General features: G+C 42.3%; 2 protein-coding genes across 9 annotated transcripts in view; one reads left to right on the forward strand and one right to left on the reverse strand.

The window, feature by feature from the left end:
* LOC123503416 (beta-1,3-galactosyltransferase 5-like) overlaps positions 1 to 15,000 on the reverse strand; it is a 77,874-nt gene that overhangs the window by 37,977 nt on the left and 24,897 nt on the right. The window contains exon 2 of one of the 2 annotated variants that reach the window (XM_045253179.1): positions 1,632 to 1,744. The gene's annotated coding sequence lies outside the window, so the exon portion shown is untranslated. Of the gene's footprint in view, positions 1 to 796; positions 1,199 to 1,631; positions 1,745 to 15,000 lie in introns of those variants that run through there. The other variant, XM_045253183.1, reaches the window with a different exon arrangement.
* The window catches only part of LOC123503414 (protein amalgam-like), a 67,551-nt gene that overhangs the window by 19,274 nt on the left and 33,277 nt on the right, over positions 1 to 15,000 (forward strand). For 4 of the 7 annotated variants that reach the window (XM_045253169.1, XM_045253175.1, XM_045253171.1 and 1 more), the window contains exon 2: positions 524 to 556. The exons of the other annotated variants lie outside the window; for them this stretch is intronic. In XM_045253169.1, coding sequence (XP_045109104.1) covers positions 524 to 556 — 33 coding nt within the window. The remainder of the gene's footprint in view (positions 1 to 523; positions 557 to 15,000) is intronic. 7 annotated transcript variants of the gene reach the window in all.

Raw genomic sequence — 15,000 nt, forward strand, 5'->3', positions numbered from 1 at the left:
ACTACTACTACTACTACTACTACTACTACTACTACTACTACTACTACTACTACTACTACTACTACTACTACTACTGCTTCCACCACTGTCAAAATATTACGTCATTGTTTTCGCGCGTGACTTATGCGGGGAAAAAAGCGGAAAGATTTTTATGCACCTCTTACAACGCACATATCCTGTTGCGGTGTGTGTGTGTGTGTGTGTGTGTGTGTGTGTGTGTGTGTGTGTGTGTGTGTGTGTGTGTGTGTGTGTGTGTGTGTGTGTGTGTGTGACGCAAGCATAAGGGAGGTAATGTGATGCAAGCATAAAAGAGAGAGAGAGAGAGAGAGAGAGAGAGAGAGAGAGAGAGAGAGAGAGAGAGAGAGAGAGAGAGAGAGAGAGGAAAAACTGGTCCACAACATTAGTTAGACTCATGTTAAGTATGCATGTAATTTCTCTCTCTCTCTCTCTCTCTCTCTCTCTCTCTCTCTCTCTCACCCACCTAGTAATGTACATATTTTTCACCATCTTTCCTTCCCTGCAGCTCCTTTCACCTACGGGCAGATAATGGATTTCGGTGAGTTGATGTTTGAATCCTTGAAACTCCAACTTGTCTCCTTTTTACCCTCACTACACCCTCATTTCTCCCTCCTAAACCTTGTGGACATCAGCAGGACACGAACGCAAGCCACTGCCACAAGCCGCCCCTCTTCCCCCTAACACACGCCAGTTTGGAACGTGAGCATGGTTATATGATTTAATTATTGAGTGGAAAAAATTAATGCTTCAATGAGAGTCGAGTGCCAAGACTACTTACTGCTATCTTTTGGTGACGAAGGCTGGGCTGGGCTGGGCTGGGCTGGGCTGGGCTGGGCTATGCTGGGTGGGAAGATGAGAGACGCTGCCCATATTCTGAAACACTTCTGCGCCGCATCTCGACTACATTCAAAAGACTTTACTAGTTAATGTTACGCGGTTTTTGAGGATGTTTTACGGTTCTAGTGACAGATTAACAAGGTTTCTACATTATTGTCAGGAGAAACACTCTTGAGAACCTTGCTAATCATCTCTGTGGCCTTTGAAAATAGTCGTGGTGTGAGAGCTGAGCGTTTCTGAATACTGGCCTGGGTGGTGTGAGTGGGCGGTCAGGCGATTGGGAAGTGGGAGGGTGTTGATCTTGCATGCAGCTAAAATTAGTGTTCCTACCTCCGCCAGTCAGGACAAGGGGTGTATTTATGAAGGCAAAGGTTCGGGGTAACACTTAACGCTGGTTTGTTTTGGGTGTTTTTGGTGTGCGTGTGTTGGCCGCTGGACTGCACGCGGCATGACGGGAGTGGTATTGAACGAGTGACTCACGTGATGCACGAGATGTGTGGATCAGTAACATAGCAGGGCGAAGGAAAGGAAATCACTTTTGTTCGACTGGGAACTGATAACAAACTCTTGAAAGGTGATTATATTGACGCAAATAATCATAATAACAATAATAATAATAATAATAATAATAATAATAATAATAATAATAATAATAATAATAATAATAATAATAATGATAATAATAATAACAATAATATTAATGATAATAATAATAATAATAACAATAATAACAACAACAACAACAATAGTAACAAACACTGTGTATGGATACTTACCACCTTTGGCTATAAAATGTGACACCTGTGTTTGTGCAGGTGGTGGGGATGTTGCCTCGGTGTCAGGTGTGGTGTTCTGGCTGGAGCAATAACCGCTCTTCCACACATGAGGACTGCAGGGGAGACAGTTTCTTTGAGTTAATGATTAAATAGTTCTATGATAAATGCTTTATTCTTTTATTACACACACACACACACACACACACACACACACACACACACACACACACACACACACACACACACACACACACACACACACACGAAAGACTACATGAATATAAAGGAAATAGTGAAAAATAAATTGTGTTGAATACATGGTATTAATTCAAGGTCATCGTTAAACTGAGGTACTTAAGTAAAACAGCGACACTTAAGTAACACTGCTACCTTAAGGGGACAAATACTACTTGTGTAAAAGTTCGGTACTTAAGGGAGATAAACGGTGCATTTCTTAGAGACGCTTCAGGAAAAGCGGCAGTCCCAGACATTCTTCAGAAAGAGGCGAGGTGCATGGGCCCCGCCATCTCCCCACTGAGTTCAAGCTTTACACATTTCCAAAATCATCACCTCACCAAGGCTAAAAGCGGAAGGGAGAAAGTTATATATTTTCGGAAAGACTGACTTCAGACAAACACAGCGTTGGGCTCAGGCGCAGGTGTCCCATCCCACACATTGTACACCTGCGCCACGCCTTGCCATTATTATGCGCGATATATGTATATATATATATATATATATATATATATATATATATATATATATATATATATATATATATATATATATATATATATATATATATATATATATATATATATATATATATATATATATATATATATATATATATATATATATATATATATATATATATAAAGAGTTCTGGCCAAGGACAAAAAAAGTGCTAAAAGAAATTCAATAATCCCTGGGAATATACACTCAGGTGGGAATGTAATAAATCTAACTCTAAATACTCGTAGACGAAAACTTATTTAACTCAAGTTTAGTTTTAAGCCATTTCATGACACGTGAGGTGATTATAATGAAATTACGATGATTCTAAATATGATTTTGGCAAATTTAGCGAGCCATTTCCCAGACGGTCACATCACCGCCTCGGGAGCCACTAGACTAACAAACAAGGTGACGCTCAAGATGTTCTACCTGTCATTAAGAAACGGAAGAAGACGAAGGTAAGCTAGGCAATGCGTTAAATTGACAGTTAGCTTGACAGAATGGCAATCCAAGGCGAGGCACAAGGGCACGGCATACACAGCAGAGGTGGGTGGCGAGACAAGCTCTTAATACTCCCTGACTTACGGAAGTACGAAACTCAGCGTGCAATGGGAGGACTGGAAAGGACCTGTGCTGCTGTGACCTGACGTAGTGATTGGCCCCAGGGAGGAGGAGGAGGAGGGAGAAAAAGAAACACGATAAGGGGACCACCATAATAGAGAGAGAGAGAGAGAGAGAGAGAGAGAGAGAGAGAGAGAGAGAGAGAGAGAATTGGCATGACGTGGTGGCTTCAAGAGGCATGACTTCCGTGTGCGGTGAACTGGCAACTCGTCTGTCTTTTTCTCAAGTTCCCATCGTCTATTCTTGAGTTTCTAGTTATTATTTACAGTACGTGCCGCTTTTTTTTTTTTTTCTTCTTCTTCTTTTCCTGTACTTTGTTTATTATTTTCATTTGTTGTTGTTGTTGTTGTTGTTATTATTGTTTCCTTTTTTCTCTTTCTCCTTCCCCTTTCTCATTCTTCTTCGTCAATGGATAAAACATTTCAACTTCGAGCATTTTCAGTTCTTTCTTTGCTAGTCAATTTTCCCCATCATTATCTACAACTTTCCAAAGACATCATTCGTCATTACGGTCTATCAAACACATACAAAACTCTTTTTCATATATTTTCTCTGTACCATTCTAAACATCGACCGTCGTACTGAAAGGGCGTTCTGTTTAATTACCTAATTTTCTCACACTTCTCTGGCATCCTATCATAAGTTCCCTTTAAACAAGTTAGATTCACAGGCACAGTCAAAAGGTGACGTGACAGTGGTCCTCAAACCCTTCAGCCAGTGAGAGTATAATGTAGGTCAGGTGCATGTGAGGGAGTGTATGACACCACGTGTTTTAAGGTGCAAAGAGACAAGCGAATCGTCACTTATATGTTATTGTCACTAGTGGTGGTGGTGGTGATTGTATGAAATAGTGAGGACGTAAGGCATGAGGTAAACATAAATCTCTCTCTCTCTCTCTCTCTCTCTCTCTCTCTCTCTCTCTCTCACATGACATATCACAAATTCTCAAGTTCCCTCGAATTAAGAGCTGAAAATTCCACCACACAACATATATTTAGACCCACAAAGGAGGAAATGTGCTTTCTGGGGAACTAAACTGGCAACCTTCAAACTCTGGCGAAGAAAGAAGGAGGAGGAGGAGGAGGAGGAGGAGGAGGAGGAGAAAAGGGAGTCAAGAAGAGTCTGTAGAGTGACGAAGATTTGTGAGGTGAGAGGTACAGATAAGAAGAGACGGTGGTGATGGCAATGGAGGGGAAGGGAAGGCAGGTGTTGTCGTGGTGGTGGTGGTGGTGGTGGTGGTGGAGGAGGAGGAAAGGAAGTGAGTGAAGAGGAGGGCAGATGGGTAGACGAGCGTGGAGGGAAGGACGGAGGAAGGATAGTAGGAAGGAAGAGAGGAAGAGGAAAGTTGAGGAATGGCAGAATATGCTAGATAGGAGAGAGAGAGAGAGAGAGAGAGAGAGAGAGAGAGAGAGAGAGAGAGAGAGAGAGAGAGAGAGAGAGAGAGAGAGAGAGAGAGAGAGAGAGAGAGAGAGTTATTATTAATACTGATAAGATGCAGGAAGGAGAAAGGGAGCAAGAAAGGGGAGGTAAAAACAGGAAAGAGCGAAGAGAGTAAAGAGAGGAAGATAAAGAAGGAAGGGGCAGAAAAGCACAAATGGAGGGTAGGAAGATGAAAAGATGGGAAAATGAGGAAGGAGGAAGAAGAGTAAAAGAGGAGGAGGAGGAGGAGGAGGAGGAGAAAAAAAGTAAGGGCGTTTAAATAGGCAAGGTAACTTACTATAATATAAACTAATGTTCTTCCATGTCACTATCACGCCTTGACATTGTTAGGGACACCATCACAACTACCACCATTACCGCCACCGCCACCACCACCATCACCACCACCATTACTACCAGGCTTACTACAAGTTCTCAGGCTACATCACAGCCCACCACCACTCCTGAAGAGAAAGAAGAAAAAAGAGGAAGAGGAGGAGGAGGAAGAGGAGGAGGAGGAGGAGGAGGAGGAGGAGGAGGAGGAGGAGGAGGAGGAGGAGGAGGAGGAGGAGGAGGAGGAGAAAGACACCTATAACACACACACACACACACACACACACACACACCACAGTTACACTACCAGCACAATCACAACACGACACAAACACCATTAAAGACTATCGAACATAACACCACTGAAGATGCAAGACACCCGCCAGACACACAATATCCTCCACAGGTCACGAAATGAGGAGGAGGAGGAGGAGGAGGAGGAGGAGGAGGAGGAAAAGGAGAACAACTATCACCACTGTCACCCCTGCCGCCGCCGCCACACACAGGCACAAAGCACATAAACTTACATTGTAACAAGGCTGCCCTGCTCACACACACACACACACACACACACACACACACACACACACACACACACACACACACTCACACAGGATGGTCGCGCCTCTTCATGCGTTCTATTAACTCCACCCACACGCAATGCATCACACCCTCCCCCTCCTCCCTTCTTCCCTTCCTCCCCCCTCTTATCTTCCTCCTCCTCCTCCTCCTCCTCCTCCTCCTCCTTTTCCTCCTTCTCTTCACATCCCCTCTTCTCAACCCTTTTATATCTCTTCCCCTCTTTCCATTTTTCTTTCTTCTTTCTTCTTTCTCCCCCTTTTTTCTACGTTTACTTGTCTTGTCTACGCCTCGCCGTGCCATTTCTTCCCTCAGCTATCCTATATGTACTACTCCTCTTCCTTCTACGGGATGTTTGTCACGAGGCCTGACAGTGACTACCTTAGGGATTCAAGGTGGGCCGTGGCTGCTGCAGAGTGAGTTTAGAAGAAGTACTCTGTGGTCTGATTCACTGCTCCCCCACTACATGCAAGGCAAAGCAGTAACACCATCGATAAACATTCACACTATATACAATTCATTACCAGAGTTCCATATATTCAAGGACAGTATCTTTAAACGTTCCCGAGTCTTTATATTGATTACTTAAGACTTGTTGAAGTAAAAGTTATTGTTTTGAAGAGTTTTCATGATCTTAGTAATGGTTTTCTAGCAGTTCATTGAAAAAAAATATTAACGGTATTAATGATCTCTGTCGCCTTAAAAAATCGTCCTTATGGGAAATTAGTGATTGTATTTCACTTCTCACTCCACCTTAGAAACCACAAGTTTGTTACTCAGTACTGTGTATAGTATCGATGGAAATGTAGGTGGGTTGGTAGGTGGGTGGTGAGAAGCCTTGTACTGTACTATCGTTCTCATAACAGTAACTTTTTTATAGACTCAAAAAAGACAAAGATTCATAAGTATATTCCTTCTCCTTCTGCACCTGCTTCTCCCTTTTCATCATCTCTTCTTTTCTCTCTTATCGTCCTTCTCTCCCTCTCATATACTTGCATTATCACCTTCCCCTTCTCACACTTCCCTCGTTTTCTCCCCACTCACTCGCCACCACCTCTCTCACTCACTGGTCTGTCCTTGCCCTAGTCACTCTCTTCCTGTCTTTCTCCAGCGTAACGAAAAACAGACGCAGGAAGACGAATTGAATAAACGAGTAAATCAATTGTGTTCGCAAGGTCTCTCTCTCTCTCTCTCTCTCTCTCTCTCTCTCTCTCTCTCTCTCTCTCGACCAAAACCACGTGTACCAATTTTGGCCTCTTAATGACTTCCCCCCTTCCACTGAAAACATCTTCCCTTCCACTGCTTTCCTGCCTCCGCCCCTCCCTCGTCCCTCCCTCGCGGATAATAAGAGATTCCTTGATTCACATTACTCTCCCCTCTCCCTCTCCCTCAAGTGCTTGCATCTCCCCCTTCCCTCCCCTCGCTGAGCACAACAAGGCTTCACTTTGTTTTTCGTGGAAGGAGCGATGATGCAGACGAGACAGTGACGTTTGCTAATCCTCCTGTATGTTGGTTTATTCATGTATTTATATCTAACTTTACGTAACCTAGTGTAATTTTAACTTATCCCGGGCACAGTCAGAGTTGGCCTTTATGTAATTCCTGACGAATGGAAGTGAACAGGTAGATAATCATATTGCCCTTGAGGAGTTTAAGCGGAATGCAAGGACGGCACGGGAAATGTACTATGAAGAATGCTGAGTGGCTAGTTTGTATAATACTAAGACATAAGTATTAACAGAAGAATGTGTACATGTAAAACTCTCGCTCCTCCCTCCCTCTCTCTCTCTCTCTCTCTCTCTCTCTCTCTCTCTCTCTCTCTCTCTCTCTCTCTCTCTCTCTCACACACACACACACACACACACACACACAGCTAACACCACACGATTTCATTTTTACGGCGACAGTTACTTTTAAGCCAGTCATTCATTCATTCATTCAGTCATTCATTCATTCAGTCAGTCAGTCCCCCCCCAACACACACACACACACACACACACACACACACACACACACACACACACACACACACACACACACACACACACACACACACACACACACACACACACCAGACATCATACACTCCACTCTCTCCTCACATTCACAACTGTATTCAAAAATTAATTCTTCACCCAGACTGTTTTTAAAAGGCCATAGAGATGATTAGCTGAGTTCCCAAGACTAATTTTCCTATTAATGCTATATAAATCTTGTTAATCTCTCGCCAGAACTGTAAAAACACCCTTGAAAACCCATGTAACTTCATCCAGAGCCTTATAAATGTAATAGAGATGCGGCGCAGAGGTGTTTCAGAATAGTCTGATGGGAAGCGAAGAGGGGGAATGTAGCACGAGTTTCGCAGGGCACCTCAGACTGGCAGGTGGCGGGCAAAGAGCAGCAGCCTTGGCACAGGTGCAGGAGTGTGTCACCTGAGTGTTAAGGGAGTGGTGGTTCCCCGTGTGTGTGTGTGTGTGTGTGTGTGTGTGTGTGTGTGTGTGTGTGTGTGTGTGTGTGTGTGTTTTTCTGGTGTTTAAAGTTTGATAGGTAACTCGCATTCCGGGGAGAGAGAGAGAGAGAGAGAGAGAGAGAGAGAGAGAGAGAGAGAGAGAGAGAGAGAGAGAGAGAGAGAGAGAGAGAGAGAGAGAGAGAGAGAGAGAGAGAGAGAGAGAGAGAGAGAGAGAGAGAGAGAGAGAGAGAGAGAGAGAGAGAGAGAGAGAGAGAGCATGTAACGTGAGGGTTTTTACTGTCAACGCGTTTATCAAGCAGATAACTTATCGTCTATAGAAACCCACGATTCTACCAGCAAGATTTTGAGATGGTCTTGAGCAACCCAATGCCTGAAGAACCTCGTTGGGTATCAAACAATAACACTCACTCAGAAACTCTTCCTAACCTAACCTAACCTAACTTGTACCATCGAGACTGTGAGTGAAAGGAAAAGGTTTTATTTACAATCTGATACTGACTAAAGCTTGTATTTTTGTATCCTTGCTCATACAACTCTGAAACATTCGATACTTAATAGTGTAACATCTTAACCATCTTTTCTGGCACTAACACATGGATCGCAGTGGTGTCAGGAATGCAAGGGAGAAGAGGAGACAGACGGGTAATGTTTGTCGCAGTATATATAGCAGTTCTGTGTATGTAGGTGAATACACAAAAGTAAAATCTGCATATATTCGTGAACTTGCACTAAAGCACCTAAACGGGACAAGCAAGAGCCTTCTACCCAGCATATATTAAACAACAGGCAGAGAGGACAGGGAGGTGAATGAAGGGTGCGGTATGTAAATAAGAGGTCTAAACAGGAAGGCGAAATGGCGTATCACGATTGACTTAGAAAAAAAAAAAATTGGTTTTGGTTTTCTATCTGATTCATAACATAGAGAAATGAGAGAGTTATGATATGAAGTGTGGTGTACATAAGGTCACCGCATCTTCCTCCATGATTCACGTCCTCCTCATCCCCGCCTCCACTGTCTCAATTGTTTTCCCACACACCACATGAACACATCAGTATATTTAGGACTTCTGCCTCACTCGTCTAAAGTTTGTTTTTCATGGCAAGACAGTAAGGCGCAGAAACAACTATTACTAATGAATTGACTGCATCTAGCCCACACCAGCACAGTGTTTACTACGCTGTCGTTCAAAACTGTGCAAACAATGAATGATTAATGTACAAGTCAATTTATATACTATTTATTTCTATTGATACCAAGACCTTCAGGTGTCTAAAGTAGTTTATATTGCATCACTCTAGTTTTCTGAGAGGATTACGACAAATCACTTGAACCCACGAGGAGGAAAAAAAAATCAAAGTACATTCTCTCCAATTGCTGGCAAGTTGAACAAAAAATAGGAACACTTCAGAGTAGCTTGTGGATGAACTGATTTAACACTACCGAGGTACATTAGTTCGGTTTGTGTTTCACTATTGTTGTCTTTTCTTGAACCTCACTTGTTTTCTCAAGATATGAAATGGCACTTAAGAATCTCTCATTCCTCCTTACATTTTTAACATCTTTGGGTGTATGTGTATGTGTGTGTAATCATGCATCCCTCTTGCACCTACATCTCTCTCTCTCTCTCTCTCTCTCTCTCTCTCTCTCTCTCTCTCTGTTAGTTGCCAGGCGTTGTCTCGATCAGCGGACGCCAGGAAGCAATTATTCTTTTTGCATTCCATTCTGTCTGGCTACGCGTCCCTTATTAAATATCTGGGTAAACTCTGGGCTGCAGGATGACACGCTTGGCAAAGAGGAGGAGGAGGAGGATATTTTGGGATGAGGAGAATGATCTGCTCATTAATTGATTTGTCCTTCATTGTAAACGACTGCTTCCATGTTTTTGGTTTTGTATTTACAGCTGTGATTATCTACTAGGTGTGTGTGTGTGTGTGTGTGTGTGTGTGTGTGTGTGTGTGTGTGTGTGTGTGTGTGTGTGTGTGTGTGTGTGTGTGTGTGTGTGTGTGTGGTGTTTGTGTGTTTGTGTGTAAAGAGGCGGCGGATGTGTTGGGTGGAGGGACACACACACACACACAAACACACACACACACACACACACACACACACACACACACACACACACACACACACACACACACACATAACATGAAATATAGGGACATTAGACATTAGAGCCGCCCCCTTTGCCCTTCACACACATTCACGCACACACAAAAAAAAAGAAAGAACTTTTTCGATCAACGAGTACAGAGACGGTCCGTAGATTAAGTGGTTCACAGTTGTAGCAGTAGTTGTAGTATAGTAGAAGTGGTAGTAATAGTAGTAGTAGTAGTAGTAGTAGTAGTAGTAGTAGTAGTAGTAGTAGTAGTAGTAGTAGTAGTAGTAGTAGTAGTAGTAGTAACAGCAGCTTTTTTTTTTACTTCAGATATATTTTTTTCAAGATCTAACACTTTTTTCACTTTTTTAAGTCTCGGATATGAAAAAAAAAAAAGAGAAAGAGCGATGAATAGAAAGTCTTGTGCAGCGAATACTAAAAAGCGAGAAAGAGACACAACGTTCCAGACGACGAGCGTTAGAGTGTAGCGTCACTGTACAATGTAGAGAAACCGATAGAGTGCGCACCCCGCGAATCGTGTGGCGCCGCATCCTTCACAGAACAGCAGGCAAATGTGACGAAACGAGGCACAACTCACCGCCACCTGTCGCGACGCACTGGTGACACACACACACACACACACACACACACACACACACACACACAGAGAGAGAGAGAGAGAGAGAGAGAAGGAAGTCAAAAGTATTTATCTCTCTCTCTCTCTCTCTCTCTCTCTCTCTCTCGAGTTGAAACACGAAACAAATAAATAAATATAATCCTGGAGAAGAACAACAACAGTAACAACAACAACAACAACAACAAACGTCATTTTCTGTGTGTGTGTGTGTGTGTGTGTGTGTGTGTGTGTCGCGCTCTACGCATCACAAGGCGCAAGACAGGCTGGTCTGAGACATGAGGAATTATAATATAGGAGCAGTGTGATGAATCTGTACTGCGTGGGTGAGTGAAGGCTTCCTCTTTACCGCTGGGGAGAGTTTGCCCAGGTGACGCCCCCACCCCCACCACCACCACCACCACCACCATCAGGCAGGCAGCCACCACATGTAAGTTCACAGCGCTTCAATTACCTTTTCCTCAATCGCCTGATGCTGTACAGATTGTTCTCTTGCTGTCTTGTCCACGTGCTCTTCGTTCTTTGTTTGTTTGGAGTCGGACAAACATCTCACCTCACCTCACTTAAATTAACTTCACCTAACCTAACGTCACCTCATCTCACTTCACAGAACTTCACCCAGTCACCTCCCTAACTTCACCTAACCTAAGCTAACCTAATCTAACGCCACCTTACCTCATCTAAGCTAACCTAACCGAATTGCGCTGAGAGGAAGAAGAAAAATGGAAAGGAAAAGGAGGAGGAGGAGGAGGAGAAAAAGGAGACGAAGGAGCAGAAGGAGGAAAAAGAACAGAAGGAAAAGAAAAAGGAGAAGGATAAGCAGGAGGAAAAAAGAAAGAGAAAGAGAAGGAGAAAGAAGACGAAAAGGAGAAAGAAGAGAAGGAGGAGGAGGAGGAGGAAGAGGTGTAGCAGTATTCAACACAAAGAATGGAGAGAAATGAAAAAAAATAAATGAAGAAATGCAGATAATTTGTCGTGTTTCTTATCAATGATTCTTTCCCCTGGCGATGGCTATTAAACTGTCACCAGGATCATTTAACCTTGAAAACCCAAACAACTTCCACTACGCTGGCTCTGTTACAGTACTCACTTGAATAAGATTAGAAAAATATACTTGAATAGTCGATTGGAATAATACAGTTAATAAATAAACGTAAATACGAGAGACAGGAACAAAGAAGTAAGACGGTAAAGAATAAATAGGCAAATAAAAAGAAAAAAAAAGTATGTGAAGCGAATAAGGAAACGAAATGACGAGCAGAGAGAGAGAGAGAGAGAGAGAGAGAGAGAGAGAGAGAGAGAGAGAGAGAGAGAGAGAGAGTAAATACCACTCCATCAAGAAATAATTGAGAGGGAGTTATACAAAGTCAAGAGGTAATTTAGTTCATGTAGTGTCCTTTGTTATGTAGTGTGTGTGTGTGTGTGTGTGTGTGTGTGTGTGTGTGTGTGTGTGTGTGTGTGTGTGTGTGTGTGTGTGTGTGTGTGTGTGTGTGTGTGTGTGTGTGTGTGTGTGTGTGTGTGTGTGTGTGTGTGTGTGTCGCTTATTTACAGCATTTGGAAAGTTAAGTAACAAAGACATATGGTATAAATTCATTCAAACAAACACGTATATCTCTCTCTCTCTCTCTCTCTCTCTCTCTCTCTTGTTTATATCTTGCAAACTTTAATAAATCGGCGGGAAAAATATATAAAAGGCAAGAAAATATAAGTGTTCATCTTAATATCAAAAAGGAAGAGAAAGGAAAGAAACAAATATACGAGAAAATATCGAAAAAAATAGAAAGACAAACTCAGAACAAAGTAGATTTCAAAATATATATAAAAAAAAAAAAGAGGATGAAATCTGATAACTAAAGCGTTCTCTCTCAAATTTCATCTAAGAGAGAGAGAGAGAGAGAGAGAGAGAGAGAGAGAGAGAGAGAGAGAGAGAGAGAGAGAGAGAGAGAGAGAGAGAGAGAGAGAGAGAGATTGACTGAAATGCTGACTGATTGACTAAATAAGACTTAACTGGACAAATCTGAAATTCTGGCTTACTTCCTTTCTACATGACTAACTGACTGACTGACTTTCTATATAACTAAATGGCTGACTGACTGACTGACTGACTGACTGACTGAGGGGCACACTGACACATTGACTTAACTGACTGACTGATTCTCTCAACAAGACAATAACTAACTGACTGACTGACTGATCCTCCCTAAATCAAACATTAACTGACTAACTGACTGGCTGAGGGGCACACTGACACATTGACCTGAGTGATTGACTGATTGACTGATTCTCCCTCAACAAGACAATAAATGACTGACTGACTGAGTGAGGGACAATGACAAATTGACTGAAAGACTGTCTAATTAACTGTGAGACTGAATACTATACTGATGAGAGAGAGAGAGAGAGAGAGAGAGAGAGAGAGAGAGAGAGAGAGAGAGAGAGAGAGAGTTATTAGGACAGATCGTAATCTTTCCAAACAGAAAACACACAAAATAAGCAAAAGAAAAAAAAACACAAGATTTCACAAAACAACAAAATAACCAAGAGAGAGAGAGAGAGAGAGAGAGAGAGAGAGAGAGAGAGAGAGAGAGAGTGGTGGGGAGTGGGAAGAGTAATGGGGCGAGACTTACTAAAGGGCAGGCGAGCCATTCATGCCTCGCCGCTGCCTGGCCTGAGCTGTGCCAGGACACGACCTCTTATTACCTTATTCACGTGATTGTGGCTGCGGGAGTGCTGCATGAAGAGGAGGAGGAGGAGGAGGAGGAGGAGGAGGAGGAGGAGATGTTGGCGAGACGAAGCTGACACTATTGAGTTAAGAGGAAGCAAAAGAAAATGAAAAGAAAAAGGAAGAGGAAGAGGAGGAGGAGGAGGAGGAAGGGTAGCAGTGTTGAATGAAGCCTTGATGACGGGAAGACCCAACTTGCGAATGGGAGAGATGGAGAGAAAATAAGTGGAGAAAAGCAGGTGCAGATGTAGCAAGAGGAGGAGGAGGAGGAGGAGGAGGAGGAGGAGGAGGAAATAATAGAAAGACGAGTAGGTGTAGGAGAAAGAGAAAGAGAGAAGAAATGAAGAGAGGAAAGTGAGATAATGATGACGAGGCGAGGAAAGACACGTTACAAGAAAAAGAAACTCGAGAAAAAAAAAATAGAAAGACAGCAAAGAATTACATGAAAATAAATAAGCAGTAGTAGTAGTAGTAGTAGTAGTAGTAGTAGTAGTAGTAGTAGTAGTAGTAGTAGTAGTAGTAGTAAGGCAGGTTTATCTATCACCAAAGTTATTAATAGGAGAAAAAAACTACATATGATGAGTTTCAATGTTTTCATATAAGTTCGTATGACTTCATTACTATTTCTTTTAACTTATTAATTCTATCATTCAATTTTATCTTGTACAAAAAAAAAATTACTGATGCAAAATATGAAGAAAAGTACAAAAATAACGAGAGAGAGAGAGAGAGAGAGAGAGAGAGAGAGAGAGAGAGAGAGAGAGAGAGAGAGAGAGAATTATCGTTAATACAACAAATTAGAAACAAGAAGAAAAACAAACAACAGCACGAGGTAATGTCAGCTGAGAGACAAAATAAACAACACAGAACGAATGATAAAAACGCTAATGAAGAAGAAGAAGAAGAAGAAGAAGAAGAAGAAGAAGAAGAAGAAGAAGAAGAAGAAGAAGAAGAAGAAGAAGAAAAGAAGAAAAGAAGCAGTAAAAGAAGAAAAGAGATATACGGACATTTCATTCCAGATAACGAGAGAGAGAGAGAGAGAGAGAGAGAGAGAGAGAGAGAGAGAGAGAGAGAGAGAGAGAGAGAGAGAGAGAGATATGGTGCATCTTGATTATCTAAACACAACAAGAAAGAAAAAAACACAATAAAAGTCAGTAACAATTTAATTCACTAACTTTAATACACACCGAAGAGAGAGAGAGAGAGAGAGAGAGAGAGAGAGAGAGAGAGAGAGAGAGAGAGAGAGAAATAAAATCCACAATACCAGACAAACTGAACAATACTAACAGATGTAGACAAGAGAGAAATAGGAAGAGAGATAAAGAGAAAGAGAGAATGGATGAAAGAGAGGAAGAAGAAGAAGAAGAAGAGGAGGAAGAGGAGAAGAAACACGTGTATCATAAGAAGCATAAAGAAAAATAGCCGTAAGACGATGCATGATGAAAGAAGACAAGAAGATGAGCGGAAGTGTGAAGCGGAGGAGAGAGAGAGAGAGAGAGAGAGAGAGAGAGAGAGAGAGAGAGAGAGAGAGAGAGAGAGAGAGAGAGAGAGAGAGAGAGAGAGGATGAGAGGGAGGGGAAAGAAATCAGAATGAACGTCAAATGAATGCAAACAAATGAAGTGGTGGTGGTGGTGGTGGGTTGGGCAGCCAGCTGGGCCATTGTATCAGAGAGCTTAGTGATAATTACGTACAGCTATTGTGATGATGTTAGTGTGCTCTCTCTCTCTCTCTCTCTCTCTCTCTCTCTCTCTCTCTC

Source organism: Portunus trituberculatus, chromosome 14 (genome assembly GCF_017591435.1).
Source record: "Portunus trituberculatus isolate SZX2019 chromosome 14, ASM1759143v1, whole genome shotgun sequence".
NCBI classification, from domain to species: domain Eukaryota; kingdom Metazoa; phylum Arthropoda; class Malacostraca; order Decapoda; family Portunidae; genus Portunus; species Portunus trituberculatus.